This window comes from Hirundo rustica, chromosome 22, assembly GCF_015227805.2.
Source record: "Hirundo rustica isolate bHirRus1 chromosome 22, bHirRus1.pri.v3, whole genome shotgun sequence".
Classification (NCBI taxonomy): domain Eukaryota; kingdom Metazoa; phylum Chordata; class Aves; order Passeriformes; family Hirundinidae; genus Hirundo; species Hirundo rustica.
Genome location: NC_053471.1, coordinates 5,688,667 through 5,713,192, shown reverse-complemented (window position 1 = coordinate 5,713,192; position 24,526 = coordinate 5,688,667). Strand labels below are relative to the sequence as shown.

The 24,526-nt window shown below is 50.8% G+C and overlaps 2 protein-coding genes across 4 annotated transcripts; both read right to left on the bottom strand.

Moving 5' to 3' along the window:
• Nucleotides 1-8,227: 8,227 nt before the first annotated feature.
• Nucleotides 8,228-11,839, bottom strand: AURKAIP1 (aurora kinase A interacting protein 1). 3 transcript variants are annotated; one of them, XM_040084526.2, is made up of 4 exons: nt 11,798-11,839; nt 11,262-11,350; nt 10,068-10,510; nt 8,228-9,100 (listed from the first exon to the last, which is right to left on the bottom strand). In XM_040084526.2, the coding sequence occupies exons 2-4, from the start codon at nt 11,311-11,313 to the stop codon at nt 8,993-8,995; spliced, it is 603 nt and encodes a 200-aa protein (XP_039940460.1). In that variant the 5' UTR covers nt 11,314-11,350; nt 11,798-11,839; the 3' UTR covers nt 8,228-8,992. The 3 variants fall into 3 exon arrangements, with proteins under 3 accessions (XP_039940460.1, XP_058279306.1, XP_039940463.1); XM_058423323.1 differs by lacking the exon at nt 11,798-11,839 and adding an exon at nt 11,768-11,781 and having other exon boundaries at nt 11,262-11,351; XM_040084529.1 differs by lacking the exon at nt 11,798-11,839 and adding an exon at nt 11,470-11,684.
• A 1,936-nt stretch (nt 11,840-13,775) lies between these two features.
• LOC120762279 (C-signal-like) lies at nt 13,776-23,466 on the bottom strand. Its single transcript, XM_040084522.2, has 6 exons — nt 23,261-23,466; nt 16,569-16,620; nt 16,097-16,284; nt 15,606-15,761; nt 14,707-14,817; nt 13,776-14,523 (listed from the first exon to the last, which is right to left on the bottom strand). The coding sequence occupies exons 1-6, from the start codon at nt 23,399-23,401 to the stop codon at nt 14,410-14,412; spliced, it is 762 nt and encodes a 253-aa protein (XP_039940456.1). The 5' UTR covers nt 23,402-23,466; the 3' UTR covers nt 13,776-14,409.
• Nucleotides 23,467-24,526: the final 1,060 nt, after the last annotated feature.

Sequence of the window (24,526 nt, the reverse complement as noted above, 5' to 3'; positions counted from 1 at the left end):
AAAGGATAAAATTCCTGGAACAGAAAAGTAGTAGGGAATGCCACAGTTTAGGAATAAAGAGTACAAGAGTACAGCTAATTGGCAGTGGCAAAGGCAGCAAGGATTCTTCAAAATAAAATATGGAAAAAAAAAAAGAACTTGGCTTGGGAACAGCAAAAGAAAGGCACCGCAGTTCGGGGTTAATTTACACCGACACCATTTTTCACTTGGTGGCAAAGCTTTTCTCTTTAAACCAAATCTTCCAGCTGCCACCAAACCCTTAGCAAGCCTGAAATAATCCAGCTTCGAGCAAGAGCTGTGAACTGAAAGGACAGAATTAAAAGCCAACCACAATGCCAGGGCTGCGAGGCAGAGCCTGTCATTACTGCAGGGCTGGAACAAGCCAGGCACCGCTCAGCCCCAGCATTACCCTGCTTGTTCCCCAGCCACAAACACAAAAACCCCTGATTTGCCTTCTCTGAAGGGCACATCCAGAATGACAAGGTGATGCTGTCACCAGATGTTCTTTTGTTCCTGTGTAATCAGCAGCCTGAGATACAGCCACCAAAGCAGCTGAGGCAAACACGGGCTGGGGGATGAGCAGGGCACGGCTCCGACACCTTTGGATGGGGGTGAACGAAAAAACATCCTGGGAACAATAAATACCAGCCCTGGGACAGCCAGAGACAGGTGAAATCCACAGAAACGCCCCACTGGCTGTCACTGCCATGCTGTGCCCAGGCACTCCTCAACCCCAGGACTGCTGAGGTTGGAAAATCCCTCCAGGATCAGAGGCCTGTGCCCGATCCCCACCTTGTCCTCACCCCAGAGCTCTGAGTGCTCCTGGGACACCTCCAGGGATGGGCACTCCGAACCTCCCTGGGCAGCAATTCCCACATTTAACAATCCCTTCCATGAGGAAATTCCTCCTGATGTCCAACCTGACCCTCCCCTGGTGCAGCCTGAGGCTCCATCTTGATTCAAGACCAGAGGAATAGGAACAGCAGGTGGGTTTGGGGCTGTCCTTCACAGGCAGCTCCACAACTTCCTCCTGCCTCGAATCCCCAGCTGGAAGCTCCACTTGCCTGCAACCCAAGGAGCAGAAATGAATTCATGTGCATGTCCAGGAACGCAGGAATTTGAGGGTTTTGATCAGCTGAGCACGCTGAGCTGTGCGGATTGTCTGGGACAGACCAGGATGCGCCCAAGTGAGGAGTTAAACTGCAGCCTCCAGAGTTTTCCAGCTGTGCGGGTTATTCCCATTAATCCATGTGTTTGTGTGTTCTCCCAGCTCTGCTGTCCTTGGAGCAGGTCACAGAGCTGTGTCTGCACCCACAAGGCATCTCCAAAAACTCCCCACGTTCCAGCACCCTTGGATGGCACAATATTTAAACACCGCCTTTGGCTGGAAAGCTTCGGATTCCTGGGATTCATCTCAAAACCATTAATAGAAACCAGTTACAAAAACAGAGAAATTGCCCAAAACCAACACTGGTTTCTTTTTTTTTTTTTTTTTTTTTTTTTCTTTCAGACAGAAGCTACCCCCAAAAAAACCCCAACTGACTGAGGAGAAATGGGAAAACAACAGGCAGCAAATAAATCAGGGATGGAAAGAGAGACTCAAAGCAGCACCTCACTGATACCCACAGAGCAGGTGTAAATTATAGTTTTCTGGTAAGTTTAATATTTTTGGCATGACCAAACTGTCAGAAGGTAAATCTGAAAAACTGGTTCTCTATAAAAATAATTTTAGTTAAAAAAAAAAATGAATTTAAGTACTCGCTACGATTGTTTCAATTTAAATGCTGTTGAAAAGTAACTAAAGTCACGTTAAATGTGTTTTCTGCTCCTTCATTCATGTGTGCAAGGCTCTCTCTTGGTCACAGCACACTTGGGTCCATCCCACACAGCACAGGCAGCTCCTGGTAGGAAAAATTTGGAATCTAAACAGACAGGAGCAGGAGGGAGCCATGGAACACAAAAGGAAATGAGTCACCCAAACTCACAGAGCAGAGCAGGGGCAGAGCTGGACCAGCTGCACACCAGCCTGGGCAGATTTTGGGAAGAACCCTCATTTTTAACTTTCCATTTCATCCCTCTTGCCTCTCAGATCTTCCCAGTATTCCCGTTCCCCAGGGAAACCAGGAGTCATTCCTACCTGCTGCTTCTTTACCCCAGTGAAATGATATTTTCTGCCTTTGATTTCATTTAAATTATTAAGTACTCATCTCCCAGTCTATTCTGAGAGCCAGGGTGTTACAGAAAAAACCAGGTATGAGCTCAAAATCCCTCCATGAACCACGAGGGGATGGAATAATGGGCAGCTCTGACCTGGAGTTACAGCACTCAGAACTCCAGGAGTGCCCCTGTTCATGGATCTGCCTCTGTTAATCCTTCCCTAAGGTCAACAGCAGCAGCCAGCAGCTGGATTTTCCTAGGAAGTCAGGGTTATTTTCAGGGCCACTTGCAACTGAGTGCTCCCAAACCTTCTAAATTTGTACAAAAAAATCCACCAAAATCAACTTTTGAACCTGGAGTGGCTGAGACAGAAGTGTCCAACCCATGACACGGGATTGATTCACTCCCACGTGGCTCTGGAGCATCTCAAGCTGTCCCAAATCCACCAAGAATCCATCAGGCTGCGCTCTGGGGGATGGATCCCCAGTCCTGGTCCAATTTGAGAGCCGGCAGACAGCAGCGAGGCTCAGGAGGAAATGGCTGAGGCATCAAATCACCCCTTTGAACTGCGCTCAGCCCCTGGGTTTTTCTCCAGAAATGTGGGAGAAAGCAGCAGCTCCTGGCTCACTCATCCACTTTCTGAATTCCAGCCACCAGACCTGGCTCCCATCTTTAAAGGGGCAGGAATTTTGCATCCTCTGTCGTTTCAGATTTTGAGGCATTTTACGTGGAAGTCGTTAATCCTACACAAAGGTCTGGGGAAAAGAGGGGAGAAGCAACGGAGCTGAAAAAGTGACCATAAATCCTGCATCACTGTCCAGTGTTCCAGGTCACTCCCAAGCCCCTGGAGCAGGCTGACCACACCACAAATCCTGACCACAAATTGAATTTCACTCCTCCCACAGGCAGCACAAAGTCAGGTTCCTCCAACCTGGGCAAAGCTCCAGCCACGAGCACCCAGCACTGCTCAAACTGAATGTCACTCCTCTCACAGAAAACACTAAATCAGATTTCTCCAACCTGGGAAAAGCTCCAGCCACGAGCACCCAGCACTGCTCAAACTGAATTTCACTCCTCTCACAAAAAACACTAAATCAGATTTCTCCAACCTGGGAAAACCTTGAGCCGCGAGCACCCAGCACTGCTCAAACTGAACGTCACTCCTCTCACAGAAAACACTAAATCAGATTTCTCCAACCTGGGAAAACCCTGAGCCACGAGCACCCAGCACTGCTCAAACTGAATTTCACTCCCCTCACAAAAACCACTAAATCAGATTTCTCCAATCTGGGAAAAGCTCCAGCCACGAGCACCCAGCACTGCTCATTCCTGTGAGGAATGGGAACATTCTGGAAGTCCTCAGGAGCTGAGAGCTGACATTTTGTGTCCCCTCTGTGGCCACCAGCACTGTGCCTCAAACCACATTTTGTGGCCTCTCTGCACGTGGGAACAGAGCTCTGGTCCCGGGAGGTTTTGACACTAATTGCAGCCCATCCATTGCACCCGCCTAAAATAATTAAGCAGTGGGATTCCAGCTTATTTTGAGATCAGAAATGACTGGGGAAAGAGTGGAAAAATTAATGGGTTGGTCCTGAAGAGGGTGCTCAAAGGTGCCTCCCAGAGTTGTGTTATTTACCTCAGGTCTGCAGGCCGTTTCATTAAAAATAAAAATACTTTGGGTGAAAGGAGGCTGCTTTCCATAATGCAGTATAACCCTGCTGCCAAATATAGACACATAAACATGGAGCCTGGTCAGCTTTTAAGGGCAGCCTGTGTGAAAAGTGTATTTGCACAGGATTAACCCAAGAGGACTCTGGCAACCGTAATTTTAGCTAAAAAAACCCCAGGGTGCTGCTTGCTTTGCCTCCTTTAGAAATCAAGGGAGACTTCCCACTCCACTTTGGAGATGACACCACATGTGGAATTCCCTATTTCTCCCTCAGAACAGAGGGGAAATGCAATTTCTCCCTCAGAACAATGTAAAAATGCATATTCCTCCATGAGAACAAGGTGGAAATGCATTTCTCCCTCAGAAGAGTGTGGAAATCCGTATTCCTCCCCCAGAACAAGGTGGAAATCCATACTTCTCCCTCAGAAGAGTGTGGAAATGCAATTTCTCCCTCAGAACAATGTAAAAATGCGTATTTCTCCCTCAAAAGAAGGTGGAAATGCAATTCCTCCCCCAGAACAATGTGGAAATCCATATTTCTCCCTCAAAACAAGGTAGAAATGCATTTCCCCCTCAGAACAATGTGGAAATCCCTATTTCTCCCTTAAAACAAGGTGGAAATGCAATTCCTCCCCCAGAACAATGTGGAAATCCATATTTCTCCCTCAAAACAAGGTAGAAATGCATTTCCCCCTCAGAACAATGTGGAAATCCCTATTTCTCCCCCAGAACAAGGTGGAAATGCATTTCCCCCTCAGAACAGTGTGGAAATCCCTATTTCCCTCTCACAGCAAAGTGGAAAAGTTCAGGTGACTTTACCCTGGCAGCCCCACTGAGACCTGGGCGAAGCCACAGCTGCAGAACTCAAAGAGTCTGAGCAAGCCAAGGGCTGCTCAGTCACGGGTGAGCAGTGCCAATTTACCCTGGGGGTGGACCTGGTGCTGCCGGGCAGATCCCAGCCGCCTGTGCTGTGCCACCCTGCCCTGGCTGTGCCACCCTCTCCTGGCCATGCCTGTCTGTGCCACCCTGTCCTGGCTGTGCCTGTCTGTGCCACCCTGTCCTGCCTGTGCCACCCTGTCCTGGATGTGCCATCCTGTCCTGGCTGTGCCTGCCTGTGCCACCCTGTCCTGGCCGTGCCACCCTGTCCTGCCTGTGCCATCCTGTCCTGGCCGTGCCACCCTGTCCTGCCTGTGCCATCCTGTCCTGGCCGTGCCACCCTGTCCTGCCTGTGCCATCCTGTCCTGGCCGTGCCACCCTGTCCTGCCTGTGCCATCCTGTCCTGCCTGTGCCACCCTGTCCTGGATGTGCCACCCTGTCCTGCCTGTGCCATCCTGTCCTGGCCGTGCCACCCTGTCCTGCCTGTGCCATCCTGTCCTGGCCGTGCCACCCTGTCCTGCCTGTGCCATCCTGTCCTGGCCGTGCCACCCTGTCCTGCCTGTGCCATCCTGTCCTGGCCGTGCCACCCTGTCCGAGCCTGTGCCATCCTGTCCTGGCCGTGCCACCCTGTCCGAGCCTGTGCCATCCTGTCCTGGCCGTGCCACCCTGTCCTGCCTGTGCCATCCTTCCCTGGCTGTGCCTGTGCTGTGCCACCCTGTCCTGGCTGTGCCTGTGCTGTGCCACCCTGGCCTAGCTGTGCCACCCTGGCCTGGCCGTGCCTGTGCTGTGCCATCCTGTCCTGGCTGTGCCTGTGCTGTGCCACCCTGTCCTGCCTGTGCCACCCTGTCCTGGCTGTGCCTGTGCTGTGCCACCCTGGCCTAGCTGTGCCACCCTCTCCCGGCCGTGCCTGTGCTGTGCCACCCTGTCCTGGCCGTGCCACCCTGTCCTGCCTGTGCCACCCCGGGCTGGCCGTGCCAGTGCTGCCAGCAGCACAAACCCTTTGTCCCGAGGAAGCAGCCCTGACTCACGCAGGGACTGATGCCAGGTGAGTAACGTGGGGCTGTTCACACTTTGCTGACTCCAACTCGATTTCTTCCACCTCTTTTTCTCCCTCAGCTTTAACCAGTTCCTCACTGGCTGGTGGCAAAGCTCAGCCAGGTCGTCCTACCACGGCCTAATTCCCTTAAAACACAACAACCCTGACTGCTCCTTTCCCACCTGCTGTGCCAGCTCCTCGCTCACAATTCCACTTCCTGAACACCAAGCACTTTACGAGGGAGAATTCCAAAGTATTCCATTCCAGGAGCGGGTTTTTTTCTAGACCTGGACACACCAAAGGCAGTGACGTTCCCTCAGCACAACAGCTGCCTGAGCAGCACCAAGCCTCAATTGCTGAACAAATAAAAAAAATAATAATAATTTTAAAAACCCAACATTTTTTTTAAACAATAGTTCATGTTTTCTACTTCAAACAAAATTTTAGCCACTTCCATTTAGCCTTGTCAGGATGCCACTGTCCATTCAAACTTCTCCTTCCTCCCATTATTTTGCAGAAAATTCCAGCTGCATTCAGCTGGGGGGACAAGTCTCAGTTTTAGAGTTCTTAGTGTCCATGCAAGTAGCAAGACAAAAAAAAAAAAAAATCCCTAAATCAGGGATTTGGCACAAAAGTGATGTATCAGATGATTTTCTTAAATTCTCTGACTCACAGAACTCCCTGTTTCAATTTTATTCCTCAGTTTTGTAGGGAAAGTCAAGCAAGAACTTGATTGAAAACAAGATTCTTCCACAGGAAAACCAGCACTCTGTGTTTGCTCCAAGCTACCTCAGATGTTTACAGGAGCTACAGTTATTGACATTTTTATTTATTTATTTAAAAAGCAGCATGGAAAAAAATAACAACAACAACAACAAAAAAAAACAACCCTTTTCAAACCCATTTCAGCTCTGCAAATGCCCCAGGCTGGGTAGAGAGTGCTGTTATTTTTGGAGAGGTTCAGCCCAAATGACCCCAAACCAGGATGTTTTCCTGGAAAACAGAGAACAGCGTGAATGGTGAAAAAGCAAAGATGGCATTTGAGTCAGCCTCAGGTGCTGTTTGTAAGATCAGAAATTTCACCTCAGCCAGGTTTTCAGCTGGTGGGAACAAGCCTGGTTTGTTCAACTGGGAACCTCTGGATCAGGGATCAGTCCCACCAAAGCAGAGCTGGCTCCAGGATTTGAGAAGGAGCAGCTCAGAGCTCCTGGAGCCAATGTACACCAACATTTTGGGTTTTCACATGAAAGCGCCCCATTTAACAGGGCATGAGCTCCCCAGAGTGAAAGTGCCCACTGTTCCTGCTCAGGAATTATTAATGGCATTAATTATTAATTATTAATGGTGCTCAGGTCCTGTGAATGCCCCAAAGGGGGTTTTGTACACCAAATGCTCAGAAACATCCCCTGATATTGGCTGATTTAATCCCTTTTGAGACTGGAGTTTAATAATGGAAGAAAGATAAATATCACAATAAAAATATCAGAACAACTCCGGGGTTTTCGCAGAGAAATCCTCCAGCAGCAAAAGGAGGAGGCATCACCCCTGTCCTCTCAAAAAACCCAAAACAAAACCAACCAACCAAAAAACCCAAACCCAAAGAACTGGTTCTGTTCAGCTGAGCTTGCTGCCTGCAGTGAAGTGCTTGGAATCCAAGAATTAGGGAAAAGATGAGAGACATTTGATTTATATTCCAATTTTGAGGGACCTTTCCAGCCCAATGAGTGACATAAAACCACCACCCCACCAGTTATCTCCAAGCTCTGTAATGAACACCATGAATTTGTCTGGTTTTCAACCATTTCCTCCTCTCAGAACAGCAAAATAACGGAAATCTTCGATATTTTGGGCATTTTAAGTCAAAGCTTTCCTGCCTGCAGATTTGTTGTTGTTACCACAGCTACACATCAACCTTTGCTAAGTGTGGGATTCAGTGGGATGCAGATATTTTGGAGAGGAAGAGCAGCTCCTCATAAAGCTTTGTGAATATATCCTGGACTCATGCTCCCTCTACAGAAAATCAGGAGCATTTTCCATCTCTCTGATTGTTCAGCGGAGCCTCAAATTTCATCCCATGGTCAAGAACATTGAAGGAAGCTGACCTAGCCCTGGGGTGTAAAACCTGATGAGTGCCTTAAAAGACAAGAGTTTTTCCCACAAGGAAAACACAAATCCTGAGAGATTAAAGATGTTAGGAAGGAATTCTTGCCTGTGAGGGGTGGTGAAGCCCAGAGAAGCTGTGGCTCAGGATGTCCTAAACTGCACCTTGTAGCAATGATTTCCACAGATTATTTTCCTCCCTTTCAGTTTATTCTCTCCTAGCAGAAAAAAGGGAGTAATTTTCAGGGAGTTTCCCAGCCTGGAGGAGCTCATTCTTTTCCCCCTCAGCCCACCCCATCTCTTTGCCAAAATACAAAAGTTAAAATCACACTAAACCACCCAGAACTGCCTCAAAAGAGCCCCCAAAAGAAAAGCAGAACCCAAAGCAGGACCCAGGTAAGAAATCCTCTGTCAGGGTTTATTTTAAACACCCGTATTTTTCACAGCTTTCACAACTCTCCTCAACCATGCAAAAGCAGCTGATTGTATCAGGCCTGTCCCAGGCACAAAAGTTTTTGTAGTTAATGAGTAATTAGCTCTGAGCTTTTCCTTTGACCAACATCTGGATGTTCTATGTGACAGAGGTCAGTCAAAGACAAAAATAACCATTTTTTTATTAGCACAAAACAGAACACAAAAATAAATGTGTCCTTTAAGGACGCTCACACAATGCCCAAGGCACGTGCACACCAAGGCTCCAGATAAGAGACAACAAAAGCTCTTGCAGGTAAATCCCATGGAATTCTGATCCAATTCCCAGCCCACCACAACTCTTAGGAAACCCCCAACCTTTCTGCAGTAAGGCTGTGAAAGAATGCAGCTTAGGAAAGAACTTTTCCAAAGGTTTGTGCCATATAAACAACAGGCATTCTTTCACTGGTCCCATCTCCCACACCTGATTTGTCTCAGGTTCAGTCTCATCTCAAAGAGAGACTCCAGAAATTCAGCAGTGACCACAGGACAGCAGTGCCAAACCACCAGAAAAGAGCTCACACCTCTCCTTTGGGGAGGAAAAGCTGCCAGCCTGTCCTTGGAAAAACTCCTTCCGACTATTTTCATCACGATCAGAAAAAGGTTAAATGTCATCAACATACTTAAATATTTTTTTTTTAATTACAATTGCAGGTTAAAATTTGTGACAGGTGGTTCTCTTTTCATCGCCTGGAACTCCTCAGGTAGATCTTGGGGGTTTGCCACCCAGCAGGAGCACTTTTCAAGCCAGCTTTTTTCCAGACGCGCTCCAAATCTTTCTCGAATTTTATCTAAAACAGGAAAAAAAAAAAAGGTAACACAGCTCAAAAGCAACAGCCACTGCCCACGTGTCCCAAGGACAGGGTAGGTGTAACACACACAAAGGAAACAAAGGTTTTAAGTGACAAAATATTGAATTTTGCTGCAGAAAACACATCAGAAGACACTAAAATGAACAAGCATTTTGGTAGTATCATTTTAAAAGTCCTGTGCAAGGAAAAATGAGAAGGTGGACAATGGTACGGTAAGGGAAATAAGAGGATTTTACAGAGTTCACTGCAAATCTGAAGCAGTGGAATTGCAATTAAGCCCACTTTGCATCTGGGCAAGGTGAGAATTCCGAGGGAATCAACTAATTTAATATCCCATGAAAGGCAGTGCTGAAGGAGAACTTCCCCAGCTTGAACAAACCCCATGTCCTCCCTCACCCCCTTCTATGAAAGGAAGTAAAAGGCTTCTATATAAAAGAATAAAATAAGAAGCACTTGAGGATGGTGGCAAGAAAGGGAAGAAATTAAGATTAAAGCAGCCTCCCTGACACAGGGTAAGCACATGAATTCATCCTTCACATAAATGCTAAAATTCATCTCCATTAATCACACAGATTTGTAAATTACTGTTACAGGAAGGAAGTTATGCCCAGCAATGATCACATTTATGTTTGGAATCACAGAATCACTGAGGCTGGGAGAGATCTCTGAGTCCAGCTGTGACTGATGTGACTGTCACCCTGCACTGAGTGCCACCTCCAGGCATTCCCTGGACACCTCCAGGGATGGGCACTCCAAACCTGGGCAGCTCCAATGCCTGGACACCCTTTCCATGGAGAAATTCCTGCTGCTGTCCAACCTGACCCTCCCCTGGCACAGCTTGAGGTTAAATGCTGAATTCATTCAGACCCATTTTTCCCCAGATCCACTTAGATCCAACACCTAAAGAGAGGCCGGTTTGATGGAACTCCCCCTCCCCTGAGCTCACCTGACGCTTCTTCTTGCGCCCCTCCTTTATCTTCCTGCGGATGAACTTCCTCCTCTTGAGCAGCTTCCTGTACTTGTGCCTGTTCATTTTCCTCCTGCGGATCTTCAGGACGTTCCTGCACCGCACTTTGCCACCCGGGGCTCCCTCTCCTTCCTCCACATCCCCCGTCCCAGCAGGAGGGGGACACTCGCAGGGCTCTGGGCTTCCACGGCTCGCCTCTTCCTGAGCCCCCTCAGCTTTGGGGAGGGAGTACCTCACCGTCAGCCAGCTCTCCAAGGGGCTGATGGAGAGTTTCCTGGGAACCAGGATCTCCTCCAGCTCAGGGTCCAGCGTGTGCCACTGCTGGGGCTGGGCGCCGCTCGTGTTGGGGGGCTGGGTGCTGTAGCGTGCGCACGGAGAGCGGCAGCAGAGGAAGGAGGACACCGACCTGGGCAGGAGGTGGCCTTTGGGAGAAAGGGATTGCACTTAAAAGGTGGAATTTTCCAGCAGGAGCACGAGAAAAGCTCTGCCCAGCTCTCAAACCACCAGAGAGCTCCGGCCAGAACAAGCTAATGAAGGGAAACACTCGCAGAAGTTCCATCGTCATCACGAAAGCAAGGAAGGATTTTCAATTTTCACTTTCGACTACAATGCTGCAGTGTTACAAATATATTATACTTTACTGGGTAAGCTGCTCAGGCAGAGCAGGGTGGAGGCTCCCCTCCACTGGCAGGGGCTGGAATTCCATGGTCTTTAAGGCTCTCCTTCACTAGAAGGTGTCCCTGCCCAGCAGGGGTTGGAATTCCATATTCTTTAAGGCTCTCATTCACTGGGAAGTGTCCCTGCCCACTGCAAGGGTTTGGAATTCCTTCATCTTTAAGGTCCCTTCCAATCCAAACCTCTCCATGATTCCATTAAGTGGAATGTTTTTGCGTTTTCTGATGGAAAATCTATCTGGAATGGTAAGGGAATGTTTGCTGTATCAAACCTCTCCCCTGCAAGGGAATCTTCTCCTAGGGTTAAAAGAGGTTAAACTAAAGCCACACCATACTTAGGTAGTAAATCAGAGACATAAAAACATTTGACAACCACTGGCTCAACAACAGCCTCCTCTCTCCTGCACTGCTTGGTGGAAAAGAAACCTCTGGGAGCCCAATTACCCCAGGAAAATAAACCCAAACAAACAGAAAACTTGGTCTCACAATACCAATTTACCTGCAATTCTCGAGGCCTTCAGTAACTGGGAACTCAGCCGTGATATTAACATTTTGTTTCACTTTGTTCACTGGCAGAGCCAGCAATGACTGTTCAAATAAGAACATTTATTCAGCAATGCAAACATGCAGCCTTATAAAAACCTCCCCTATTCAACCCCACATCCCCAAAAGAGGGGCTGAGACCCTAAGCATCCTCCGGGTTTTACCCTCAGACTGTCGGGCTCTGCCGTGAGGGTCAAGCACCGGGCCAGCTGAGCCGCGGAGGCGATTTACTAATAAAGCTTGGGCTGTTTTTAACTTTAAAAACGCACTAACTCCAGCCGAGCTCCCTGGCACAGCCCTGTTCCTCCCTTAGGCCGGGAGGAGCAGCCGCGCGGCCTAAGAACGGGCCGTCACCGAGGGGCCGCCTCCTTCCCCTCAACCCCCCCGGCACTGCCGGCGCTGCCCCGGCCCGGGCAGGGCCCGCACGGAGCCCCCGGGCCGCCGCTCTCGCCCTCCCCTCACGGCCCCGCCGCCACGGCCGCCATCACCCACCGGCCCCGCCGCCACCGGAACTTCCGGCCCGCCGCAGCGCCCCCTGGCGGCGCGCGGGGAAACGCTCCCTCACGCGCCCTCAGGGTCCCTCAACGTGCCGGGCTCGTTATGGGTCGTTATGGTCCTTCAGCATCCTTCAAAGTGCCGGGCTCGGTCCGTTATGGGCTGTTATGGGTCGTTATGGTCCTTCAGCATCCTTCAAAGTGCCGGGCTCGGTCCGTTCTGGGCTGTTATGGGTCGTTATGGTCCTTCAGCATCCATCAAAGTGCCGGGCTCGGTCCGTTATGGGCTGTTATGGTCCTTCAGCATCCATCAAAGTGCCGGGCTCGGTCCATTATGGGCTGTTAATGGTCCTTCATGGTCCCTCAGCATCCTTCAAAGTGCCGGTCTCCGTCCCTCACGGTCCTTCATGGTTCCCCCACAGCCCCTCATGATCCCTCGAAATGCCCATCTTGGTCCCTCCTGGTCCTTCGTGCTCCCTCATGGCCCCTCGTGCTCCTTCACCGTCCCTCACAGCCCATTCCAATGCTTTTCAACCTTTCCATGAGGAAATTTTTCTGAATATCCAACCTAAACCACCCCCGGCAAAGCCTGAGGCCGTTCCCTTTCCTGTCCCTGTTCCCTGGGAGCAGAGCCCGACCTGGCGCTGTCCCCCACTGTCAGGGACTTGTGCAGAGCCAAAAGTTCCCCTGAACCTCCTTTTCTCCAGGCTGAGCTCCTTTTCCAGCTCCCTCAGCCCCTCCTGGTGCTCTAAACCCTTCCCCAGCTTTGCTCCAAACTAAATCCTTCAACCAGTTCAACCCAGGCGTGTCCCTCACCCACCAGTGCGCACAGAGATCTCAGCCACACTTGGAAAATCGGTGGCTGGGATGTGTTCACCTGCTGAGTCACAGGAACACCTCACTAAAACCTGTCTGAGCAGGGAAGCGCGGCACAAAGAGCCACATCGGGAGGAATTTTGGGCGTCAGGAGGAATTTCTTCATGGAAAGGGTTGTTAAGTATGGGAACGTGGTAGAATTCCCATCCCTGGAGGTGCCCAAGGAATGAGTGGACGTGGCACTCAGTGCTCCGGGCTGGGTGACAAGGCGAGGATCAGTCACATGTTGGACTAGATGGGCTCTTCCACCTTAAACAATTCTGTGATTCTGTGAAGGGTTCTGTGATTCCGAGAAGGATTCTCTCATGCTGTCACAGTGATCTCTGCTGATGCAGGCATCTTCCAACCTAAACAATTCTGTGATTCTGAGGATTCTGTGATTCTGAGAAGGATCCTGTCATGCTGTTACAGTGAGCCTGCCCCTGCTCATTCAGGGATTTCCCAACTTAAACAATTCTGTGATTCTATGAAGGATTCTGTGATTCCGTGAAGGATTCTCTCATGCTGTCACAGTGATCGCTGCTGATGCAGAGATCTTCCAACCAAAACAATTCTGTGATTCTGAGGATTCTGTGATTCTGAGAAGGATTCTGTGATGCTGTTACAGTGATCCCTGCTGATGCAGGGATCACGGAAAGCACAGACACTTCTCCCTGCCACACCCTTGTCTGCATCCGGGGGCAGGTCCCGGTGGCTGCTGTCCAGGGACAGCCACACCTGTCCTCTCCCCTTACCTGGCTGTTGTTTGTCTTCTCTTGCTCGGCACAGGAACCCACCACCTTGGCACAGCATGAAAGTGCCTAATCAGCTGGCATGAGGGAGGGATGTTGAAGCCAATCCCAGACTTCAAAGGGCTTTTTGGTTTTATACCTACCTCAGCCAGAACACAAGAGATTTATTCACCAGCTGCTTTTAGTGTTTCAGACCTGAACAAGGGTCTGTCTCTGTTTTAGGTACACCCCACTGTGTCAAACCCAACTACCCTGAAAGGTTAGCATGGGTTAGAATTTCTTCCTGAAAATAAGGAATAAAGTTCCCTTGTCAGGAGAGAGAAACCTGTGAGGAGAAATTAAATGAAGTAAACACTTCGGTAAACAGACTGTTTAATCAAGACTTTATTGAAGACACTTCAGAAGTTTATGTACAAAACAACATTCCCACCCCCATATCAGGCTGTTAGTCACCCACTGGGAACAAAGCAAGAGCCTGGTGTACACTGGCAACCTGGGGACACTCAGAGCTTGCCACAGAATTCACAGAAGTACCAAACTCTCTTGGTTTAAAGCTGGGCAATTTCAGCCTTGACTCAGTTAGGAACAAAGGAAATGAAAGGAGGTATTTTCTGAGCATACTGTAATCTGACAGCCTACACTGGCCTTACTCTGAGGTCAGGTCATTTAATTCTGCAAAGAGCCAGAAGCCCACTTTGGGTTTGGAAGTGAGAAGGAACCAGCAGCCCCTGGATTTAAGCTGCAGGTTTGAATCCATTGTGGAGGGTTCCAGGAGATGCCCATCACCGAGAGCACGGTAGTGTCTGCAGGAAGCATTAGAGCAGAGCAGTAGCGATACCAAGTGAAAGACTCAGCCACTTTGCTTTCCAAATACACCTAGAGAGAGGCTGAGTGTCAGACTGGCTATTTCGACAAGTGTGTAAAAAAATCCCTAGAGACACAGACAGGAGTGGCAAGGTTAAACTATGGCTGATGAGCTGCTCCTGTAGAGTTCTGTGCACTTCTACCACGGCAGAGTTTCCCCTTGCCAGTCCAGGAAAGAACCATTTTCTTTTTCACCGAGACGGTCCAGAACAGAGAGAATACCTGGGATAGCCTCCTGCACCTGCATGGGAGCCTGGAATGAATCAAGCTTAGGTCATTACTGGGAACATCCTGCAGAAGAGAATTAAATGCACGTAAGGAGGTTCTAGAATGGCGGGGGATGTGTTTTTGTGCGTCCCAGCACACGGAGGCGCACAGCCAGGGGCTCGGGACAGCACGGGAGCCCCACTGTCACATTTCCAGCGCTGGCACTCACCATGTTCCCACCCATGTCTGTCTGAAGCCAGCCTGGGTGCAAGGAAATGCAGAGAATTCCGTCTGATTTCAAGTCTGCAGCGAGACACCGGGTGATCATGTTCAGTGCAGTCTGCAGGAGTGGAAATCACCTATTAATGTGCTGATTATGAGCCTTGAGCAAGACCTCGAGCCCATCTGGGGGGCACTCCCTTCCACCCTGCTGTCTCCTGGCACAGGGAGGGGCAGGAAGATGTTCTCGTTAACTCATCCAGACTTTCTGGGAACTCTGAAAGCTCTACCGCCACAAACCTACTTCCCAAAGACGAAACTAAGTTGTAATGGAAGATAAAGTAGCATTTGAAACGCCTCAGGAGCTGTGAGGAGAATAATATTGACATAAGGCCTGTGTTTTTCTGCACTAATCACTACACAAACATTCACTTACTTCTGAACAGGGAAAACAGGCATTTAACAGCTTATGAGTAGGTGGTGTAGGAGAAGCTCTATGTGTGATCCTGACTATCTGTTCAAACTCAATCTCTGGATGTGAGAAAACCAAAATTCCCACCTGTCACTGATTGCCATCACCACACAGAGGTCAGCACACCTTTTGCTGAGCTTCCTGCCTGCTCTCTCTCTTGGATGGGAGAGGAGCACAGCTGATGGAGCCCACACTCCATGGCATCAGCTCTTCCCCCAGTGCCAAATCCCTCGGGAGCAGATCTGTATCAGAGCAGGGATTTGGGAGCCTGTTCTCCAGAAGCTGCTCCAGGTGCAGTGTTCCACAGCTCCCATTCCCACCCACGTGAAGAGCAACAACACTTTTTGTGTCCACAGAGGTGCTGCAGCCCTTCCTAAGGTCAGCATGGTCTCTACCTGCCCTCAGCCAGGGAGCACAGCCCAGGGGAGCCCACAAACCTTTGCTATCCTGTAGGGATAGACCTTGAGGAACATCTCATTGGCCTGGACGAGCTGCATGGAGGCAGCCAGAGAGGACATGTTGATGATGGCAGCTCTGTGACAGCCCATTCCAGTGCCCAGCTGTGCTGCCTTCCTCAGCAGGGGGAGGAACGCCTGTGAACACCAGAGTTTGCTTTAATTTGGTGATTTGGAGTTGGATCATTCCCCCATTCAAAGCAGGAATGCCAGCACGGCTCTGTGCCACCAGCACAACGTGGTGATGGCTCCTCAGACCCAGCTCAGAGGAAAGCTTCCTCCAGCAGCCTCTTGTGCCCAGCTGCCATGAAGTGATCCCACAGCAGGTGCAGGAACAGCAGCTCTGGCTGCTCTCCAGACAGGCAGGTCCATGTCAGAACTGCCTCTGTGCACTTCCAAGGGGACAAACACCTGGACAAGTCCAGCTCACCGGTGGAGAAACCCCAGATTATCCCATCCCTCCCAGTCCTTACCTTGGTGACCATCAGCTGGGCAACGGTGTTGGTTTCATAAATGGTGAGCATGGTCTCTGCTGTCACCTCCTCCAGCGAGGCCAGCACGTTGATGCCAGCGTTGTTGATGAGGCAGTTCAGGCCTTTGTCTCCCACGATTTCTTCCACTTCCTTGACCACTTTCTTGATGCTGTTCTCACAGACCACATCTGCACAGAGAGGCAGGAAGGGCCCCAGTGAGCAGTGCAGGCTCCAGGCTGTGCCTGGCACCACACAACCCGTGCCAAACCAAAGCTGAGGCTCGGTGGGGACGTTTGGGCAGCACACAGGTGAAAATGCACAGGTTTTACAGAATCACATTTCCACCGTGTTATCTAAAGATGGTTTTCAGCTGTTGGAGATCGTGTCTAGCCACTGATCACCCAGGAGACCAATTTTTTGAGATGCACTCACCTAATGTGAACAAATTTCTGAAATAAAGCCCTTTACTCACCCAGTTGCAGGAGCTTGATGTTGCTGTATTGCTTGCTAAGCTGCTGCAGTTCCTAGGAAGAAGAAATTTTTTTTTATTATATGTATCTCCATTACATAAATCACTTTGAATTCTGCACCTCCAGAATTGCAACTGAAATATTTTCATGACTAGACTGAAGGCAGCAATTATCCTTTGTTTTCCAGCCTGCTGAGCAGCTTTCCTAAGAGCCAGATCTAGAAATTGGACTCTTCCCCTGCCTAGTCCAGACTCCAGCGTGCTGGATTTTTAGTGGGAGATTTCTCAGTTTTAGTGCTCAGTTCTCAGCATTCCAGTAAAAATCCAGAGCCTCCCCAATTCTCTAAGAAAAGCGTAATTCTCTAGTGCTGGACATCACTTCAGGGCAGCAGGAACGCCTTTAAAAAGCCATTTGGGATTCCTGTTTGCAGGAGAAGTTCCCCAGCAGTTTCCCCATGGGAATTCCGTTTCCCCAGCAGCCTCGTTAGCGTCAGTTCTCGTAAGCGGAGGTGGAGCCCACCCTGAAATCAGTCCCAGGCACAGCCACTGTCCAGGAGAGCAATTCCCTCCTCTGCCTGTCGGCACAGCGGTGGTGTTCCTGCAGAAATCCGTGCTCTCCGGTGTTCCGGCTGCACAGAGTGTGTCCAAATTGGATTTATGGGCCCTGCTGGAATACTCAGGTTTCTGTGCCACGAAGCCAAGTGGGAAGTGTGGCCAAGCACAGCAGATGGATTCCATATTCCCAGTCATGTTCAGGAGACACAGCAACCTGGCCAAACATTCCAGCCCCAGCAAATCCCTTTCTTTAGGAGCCCTTTGGGAATTGGGGTCGGGAGGGCAGGTTTGGAAAGAATCCTTCTCTGCCCCTTGGAGACGCTTTAGGGACTCTGTGTCCTCTGACAAACCGTAATGGATCACATCTTTTATCTCACCTCGGACCCTGCAGGGTTCTCTCCAGGCTTGTTTGGGAGATTTGTTCTCCCTCCGAGGCCAATCTACAACTGCAGTTAAGGCTATTAAGGGGAGGGGGAAGGAAAAACAAGTAAGAAGCACAAAACCAGAAGACATTCCTTGCTTTGGACAGAGCTTGGTGGGACAGATTTCCATAAATTAAAGGCCCAGAACACGCTGTCTTGTTTATTGGTAGTCCAGGATGAAGTAGCTCTGCCGTGTCAAGGCCTGCAGCGACTCTGTGCCTTTGGACTGTCGCTGGATTTCAGTTTGACAGTATCACTGAGCCCATAATAATAAACTCCAGGAGCGCTCTGGATTCTCAGGGTTTGTCCGTTTATTTATAGTTCATTTATTGATGTGCTTTACCCTCCGACAGAAAGGAGCTACCCACTCCTGCTGAAAGGGCAGAGCTGCATCGGGTAGCAACAGCAACTGAAGTGAGTAAGCAATATTTTCAATTAAGAACTGAAGCATCCTCCAGTACATAGACAGCATGAAATTACAATAGCTGCATGCAAATTAGGTTTAAAATTCAATGGGTTTTCCAGTTAATTACTTGGTTAACAAGTGACTCCCACTTCAGGGGTTTAAATTTCTGAGAAGCAGCTCCCAGGCACAAAGCTGATCCAGACAGCTTTGGTCTTCAAGAATGTTACACCTGATATAAGCTGAAAAATCCAGTTAGAACATCTGAAAATTGCAGGAAAGCCTATTTTCCCCCTCCTGTGACTAGAAGGAACATGAGAAAAGGAGGACTGAGATAAGTAGGTACAGCCAACATATCCCAGCAAAGTAAATTTTAATTAGTGTGCTGTGACAGATAATTTAAAAACAAACAAGACAAACAAAACCCAACAAAAAGCCACAACACAACCTCCTAACGCTATGTTTATTTAGCATAGTAGCTGCAGAACTGCTCTGCACCTGAACAATCACCCCTGAGAATCAACTCGTAGGGAGTCCAAGACAAGAATTAGAACTCTGATTAGCATCTGTTGTTTCCTGCTTGCTGATTTTTAATTACGATTAGCAAAGAGTCAGCCCATTCCCATTTAAACAAGGTCCTCTGGCACTCAGGGCTCCGGACACAGACTCATCAGCACACAGGCTATTTATTGCTAGCTTTCGACCAGGAATGTTTTGTTGTCTTTGTCATTTAGCAAGATTTACTTTGCCTTCTTTATGAAGGCTTCATCCACTGCAGTTACAGCTCTTGGAAAGGGCCCGGCCCCTCTCAGCCAGTTGGAAGCAATCACGCCGAACAAACACGGCCCTCGGGCAGGATAAAGGTGCTTGGGAATCCTCCACCTCATCCTGCTCGCACTCGGGACAGAGCCAGAGGTGTATCCTATTCTTCTGTGTCCCTCTGAGACGGCTTTTCGGTATCACAGTGTACAGCCAGCTCACTGTTCAACCCTGGAACAGCTCCCACAGCGCTGCCCTGCGCCGCAGCCCGCTCCGCCTGCAGGAGAGCCAGACCTGACTGCTGGAGGAAGTGTAAAACGACGCCAGGAAACAAAATAACCCAACCACACAGCTCCGTAATAACCCTAAATGAGAAAGACTTCAAGAATGCCCTCTGTGCCTGATGCAGGCTCAGAAATGCCCCCTCTGCCTGATGTGTCTGGTGCGCGGATCGCTCAGCCGCTGTCCCCGGTTGCGAACCACACGGCTAAAATATGGGAAATATGGGAAATGTGGGTGTTCAAGGGCAAAACGAGCCCCAGAGCCGACGGGGACAGCGAGCAGAGAGCTCCTCGTCCGAGCGGGGAGCAGGCGCCGTCTGTAACAGAACCTGCTGCTCCAGAGCAAGGGAAGCTGCACAGCACGGCCTGGAAGATTCCCAGAGGACTGGAGCAGCCGGGAGTTTGTTCACCTGGGAACTCGCTGGGGCTGTGGGGAGAGCAGGAGAAGCGGGAGATGCTCCTGTGCAGATCCCCTGGCATCAGGGGTTTATTCACCCCGTGGCCCTCTGCTCCTTCCCCCACTGCAGAGGGGACTCCTGGGGCTGTAACATTTTTAAGTGCAGTCGCTCAGGGCAGAGTTTTTCCCTTTTAAGGGAAAAGCAGGATGCGGGAGGAAGGAGCAAAGAAGAGATAGAGGAGTGCGGGGAGAATTCCAGCTGTGTCCGTGAGCCTGTGCTGGCTCCCTGGTGATGACTGCCCATCTGGAGAGCAAAGACAGGACATCGGGATTATTTCCCGGGAGATTTGTAGCTGCTCCCGCTGTCAGCGCTGGAGCAGCCCAAGAAAAGGCAGATTGGAATCAGAGCCGTGGCTGGAGGAGTCTCCGGTGATGCTTTTCCAGGAGGGGCAGCGGTTATCTGGCTGCCTGCGGGCCTGCGGCTCGTTATCGTGTGATCTGCAGCCCATTTGTTAGGCAAATGTTCTGGGGAGGCCACCTAGGAGCTCCTCAGCCCCAGAACTCGAGTTTTCACAACTTCTGCCAGCACAGACTCACATGCAAAAGCCTGCAGCTGTTCAGCATTACCCCAAGGTTGGGGAGTTACAGGAGATGTGCCGCTTTCCCCGGTAAAGAGAGGAAAGCAAAGTCAGATTTCCCCAGCATCTTTGGAAAAGCAGGTCCTTAGGGGTTCTTCTCTGTCCACTGCTTGGAGGGCTCCAAAATACTCAGTCATCACTCTGCTGAGAGATTCTCGCCCGAGGTGGAACTGCATTTGCCAGCAGCTAAGCGTATTTAATCACTTTCCCTCTAAAAACTGCAAGATTATTTTTAAAAGCCTTTTCATTTCAGCTCTGCCCATTTCCATTCTGCAATGGGAAAATGCTGCTCTGCCAAACCAGAGGAGAGCAGAATTTAAAGGAACTGTCCAGAGTTGCTGTTCTCTGGGTTCATCCTCTCATGCTTTAGGAGAGGAAGTGGGGGACCATTCACTTGTATCAAGGAGGATTTTTCATATGGTCAACAAAAAAGCCAAAGGGGAAAAAATCCAAAATCCAAACTCCAAACCTGAATTGCTGTGAAGGAAAAAAAGCACTGACCCAGGTGTGCAGAGAAAGAAAAACTCCCTCAGCTTCACAGCCCAGTGTGCAGGGCCAACAAACAGGTCTGAGATGGGCCAAGCCCATTTCGTGTGCCCTGAGCTGAGCCTGCAGTGCCAATCCCTGGAGAGCAGGGACCTGAACTCTGGGTGCTCAAAATTTGACTGGAAAGTCAGCGACAGCGGAAGTTCCTCTCTGAGAAAGAAACAAAGATATATAAAAACGACAAGAAAATCATTTTGCCTTTCCTACCATGCTCAGCAGCACCGCCAGGCTGGAGCCAAGCTTTGAGAGCTGAATTTGGTGCTCCCATGACCAAGACTGGCATTGCTGGAGGCTGGAGCAGGTCTGTTCCTGCCCTCTGCCAGCCCCAAGGACCAGCAGCTCAGTGGGAACACTCTCAGAGGGTCAGAAGGGTTTTGTGCATTGCAGATGGGGCAGATAATGCCGGTGAAACCACTACAGTACCTTTAGTAAAGATCTCTCTTCCTTGTGGAGTTTCCAAACCCATCTGTTAGAAATCTGTTTTCAGCTGACTGCAGTTTCCATTGATGTCCTGCCAAAGCACAGCACATGGCCTAGAGGTCCTTACAAAGAACAAAAACCCACCCCGATCCACCAAGGACAAAACTTGCCCCCCTAAAAAAAAAAAAAAAAAGGCTCAGGATGCACCCCATGTGGCCGGCAGGATCACCGCTGGGCTTGCTGGAACGTGGCTCCTGGCCAGCTTCCTGCCTACAGGAGACACCCTGCCAGAGGCTTTCCAGGTTTCTCCCGCGAGCGAGGAGTGACCCAGACTCTTCCCAGACACATCGCACTGTCTGGGGGCTGTTTCATCTTCCTGCGCAGGTTTGCAGCCTTTTTACTCCACGTTTTGGAATATTGACCACACACACAAAAAAAACCCCAAAAAACCCAACCCAGATCTGATGAGTTGTGCTGAGATTTGCCCGTGTAATGTTTCCTAGGAGGCTCTTCCTGCTGAAGGAACCATTTCACTTCTCCGTGTAATGGATCCGAGATCATTATGATGAAAAATCACAGGGGTCACTTGGTGAAAAAGAGAAAGAACCTCCCTCAGCGCTGGCTGAAGCAGCTTTAGGACAAACAAGGCAGGGAGATTTCGATCTAGCACAGGTCAGATGTCTCTGCTGCTTTCCTGTGCCACTACTACACCGGGCTCTTGTGCAATCACTCGTAGGAAACAGGGCTGGGAGCGGTGCCAGCTCGGGTAACAGGAGTTAAAAGGGAACAGAATGGAGCGAATTTCTGCTCAGGTGGTGCCAGGAGGGGCTCGGGGTGGGGGGAGCTGCAGGGACCAGCAAAAGGGAGCTGTGCACCTGATCCCAGCCTCGCTGGGCTGTTTGTCTGCACTTCCATTCAGAAATATCCCAAAGGTACCTTTGTGCTGGAGGGGGTTTTTTTAAATTAAGATATTTTCTTTCCGTTTCACGAGTACCTGCAGAGCAGCAACAGCTTCTGGAGAAGCAGAGGTCAGGCTGCTGCTGTTACCTGGCCAGCCCTGTCCCACATTCTGAGCATCACCTTTTAGGGTTTGGTTGTTTTTTGTGGGTTTTTTTGTAGCTAAGCAGTAAACAAAGCTGCTGTGTTTGGATGATTGCTAGGACGGTGCGATCACAGTCTGCCTGAGAGGAACCAAATCCCCCAGAAGGAACATCCACAGGGGCTCTGTTTCCCTCTACACGTGCCAGGGAATTTGCCCGTTGCCTTGCTTGAGATAGGGGAGATGCAGGAATGGGGCTGGGGGTGTGGATTCTCCTCCCAAAGTCCTGGGCCGTTCCAGAGGGGTTGGAGACACTCTCGGGGCTGAGCGCTGCTCTTCCTGCAGCTCTGGAGCAGCGCAGGGGAGGAGCAGGGGGATGGAAACCCGCGAGTGCTCCCGCGCTGCCCCAATCGCCCCTCACCGAGGAGAGCCCAGATCCGCCTGGGCGTGCAGCAGGTGACACTGCTGGTCACAGGGTGACTGATCACCCCCAGCGAGCTGCCTCCCAAAACTGAGGTGTGTGAGAAACTTGTCTGGCAGTAGGAAATTTGTCTTTTATAGGAGCTTAGGGATGGGCAGGAGTCCCCAAACCTGCTGCAGCAGATTTGGGCTGAAATGGGAGAGAGAGGGCTGCGAGTGGATCCACGAGCAGCAGGTAACAACAGCTCCTGTTGCCAGCAGGAACTCTGAGCCCTGCCCGGCCAGGACGGGCGCTGAGAGGAGGGTTTAATTCATCGCTCGTTTGGGCTTTCTCACGTATTCCAAGTGCGGCAGAAAAAAAGAGGCGGACGGGGCACGGCTGCTGCTGGGGACACGGACACGCCGCGGAGAGAGAGAAGGAAAGCTCGGCGGGTCCCACGGGAAAGCTTTCTGAGGGATGACGGGCTGTCCCTTCCCTGGACAAGGACAGGACAGACATCTCCAGCAGCAAATCCAGCCAGAAACTCGGGGATGAAAGGAAGGGCATGGCAGGAGCGTTGGAGATGCTGCAGCTGCCCGGCCGTGTCCCGCTCGCTCTCCTCCTCCCGGGAGCGCTCCCAAGCATCGATAAACCTCAGTTCCAGCCGCGGAGAGCTCCCCGGTATCAGCTCCACCCGCCCCGGCTCCATCCCAGCCCGGGCTCTCGCTGCCGGCGCAGTGATGCTCGAGATGTTCCGCGCTTCCAAAGTGCCTTCTCCTCTTTCCCGACCCCTTTGCCCCTCTCCGGGGACCCCCGGCGCCCTCGCCCCGCTTACCTGCGCCTTCTCGGGGTAGCGGCAGGTCGCAAAAACCAAATCCGGGGAGGGGCTGGCGGCTGCGAGCCCCCGCACCAGCCCCAGCCCGATGCCGCGGCTGCAGCCGGTGATGAGCACGGAGCGGCAGCGCGGCTGGGCCATGCTGCCTGGGCCCGGTTCGCTCCGCTCCCGGCGCTCCCGGAGCCCACGCGGTTCTCAACCTGCGCCGTGCGGAGCCGGCCCCGCCGCCCCGGGCCCGCCCCCGCCGCGGCCCGCCCCCGCCCGGCTCCGGGGCACGGGGAGAGCGGCCCGGGGAAGGGGAATGGGCGCTTCCCCCTCCCACAGCCGCACAAACCCTGTCCCAACAACTTCAGCGTGTGACGCTGCTCGGAGCGGCCGCTGCCGCTCTCACCCTCATTTAGCGGCCCCGCAGAACGGGACGGGGGGGAATCGCTCCTCGCAGCCGCCAGGAGCGGGCAGAAGGAAAGGATTCAGCTCTTGAACGGGGGGTGAAGCAGAGGCAGGAATGAACCCCCGTTTCTGGACTCCCCAGGGTTTTTTAGGGTGTGCCAGGCACTGCATTTCTCTCCCTTCCTCACTGTGTCTGAGCGGATCCTGGAAAGCAGCGCAGGACGCTGCCCTTGGCTCCTCACCCTGTCCCCCAGGACTGGAACGTGCCTTCGCGGATCGGGAACCCATTACTGCTCTGCACAGGAGGTTTAAAGGCTTTAATTACAGCTGTGAGCAGAATATTGCTCTTTTTAAAAAAAAGATCACTATGCTTTTAGAACTAATTTCATCCTGCTAGAGGTCAAGGATAGACTCTCCCCTTGGACTTGGGAAACTGAAGAACAAATATCTGGTAATTTGGAAAAATTCTGTGGAAAAGCCTCAAACAGCTGCAGACTCTGCTTTGTTTCCATTTTGTTGGTTTAATTCTAAATACCTGCAACAGCTCCAAAAACGTTCAGGATTTATACACATTAAATTATTGCTGCTGGATAGCTCACGTCTGATGTTCCCACCACATTCCCAGGGGAGATGAAGATGACAAAACCCTTCCAGACATTTCTCCGAGTGTTGGCTGTGAGCAAAGCTGCCCAGGGGCTTCTGGAACAGCCTGGAATGCTGTTCCCTGAGGCGGGGGAAAAGCTCATCCCTGTGCACACAGCAGCTGTGGCAGGATGCCAGCAGCAAGGCTGCCCTGGATATTGATACCTGCTTTTCTCTTTTCTGCCAAATAAAGCTCCATTCCAGAAACTTCTGTCTCACAAACAGCAACACTCC

Excerpts from the sequence above, each read along its gene's own strand:
- LOC120762279 (XM_040084522.2), bottom strand. The coding sequence starts at position 23,401 with ATGGCCCAGCCGCGCTGCCGCTCCGTGCTCATCACCGGCTGCAGCCGC. Across the intron at positions 16,621-23,260 it reads GCTACCCCGAGAAGGCGCAG|GAACTGCAGCAGCTTAGCAA; the intron begins GTAAGCGGGGCG and ends TCTTCTTCCTAG. Across the intron at positions 14,524-14,706 it reads CAGACATGGGTGGGAACATG|GCTCCCATGCAGGTGCAGGA; the intron begins GTGAGTGCCAGC and ends GATTCATTCCAG.
- AURKAIP1 (XM_040084526.2), bottom strand. The coding sequence starts at position 11,313 with ATGTTAATATCACGGCTGAGTTCCCAGTTACTGAAGGCCTCGAGAATT. Across the intron at positions 10,511-11,261 it reads GAAGGCCTCGAGAATTGCAG|GCCACCTCCTGCCCAGGTCG; the intron begins GTAAATTGGTAT and ends TTTCTCCCAAAG. Across the intron at positions 9,101-10,067 it reads GGCGCAAGAAGAAGCGTCAG|ATAAAATTCGAGAAAGATTT; the intron begins GTGAGCTCAGGG and ends TTCCTGTTTTAG.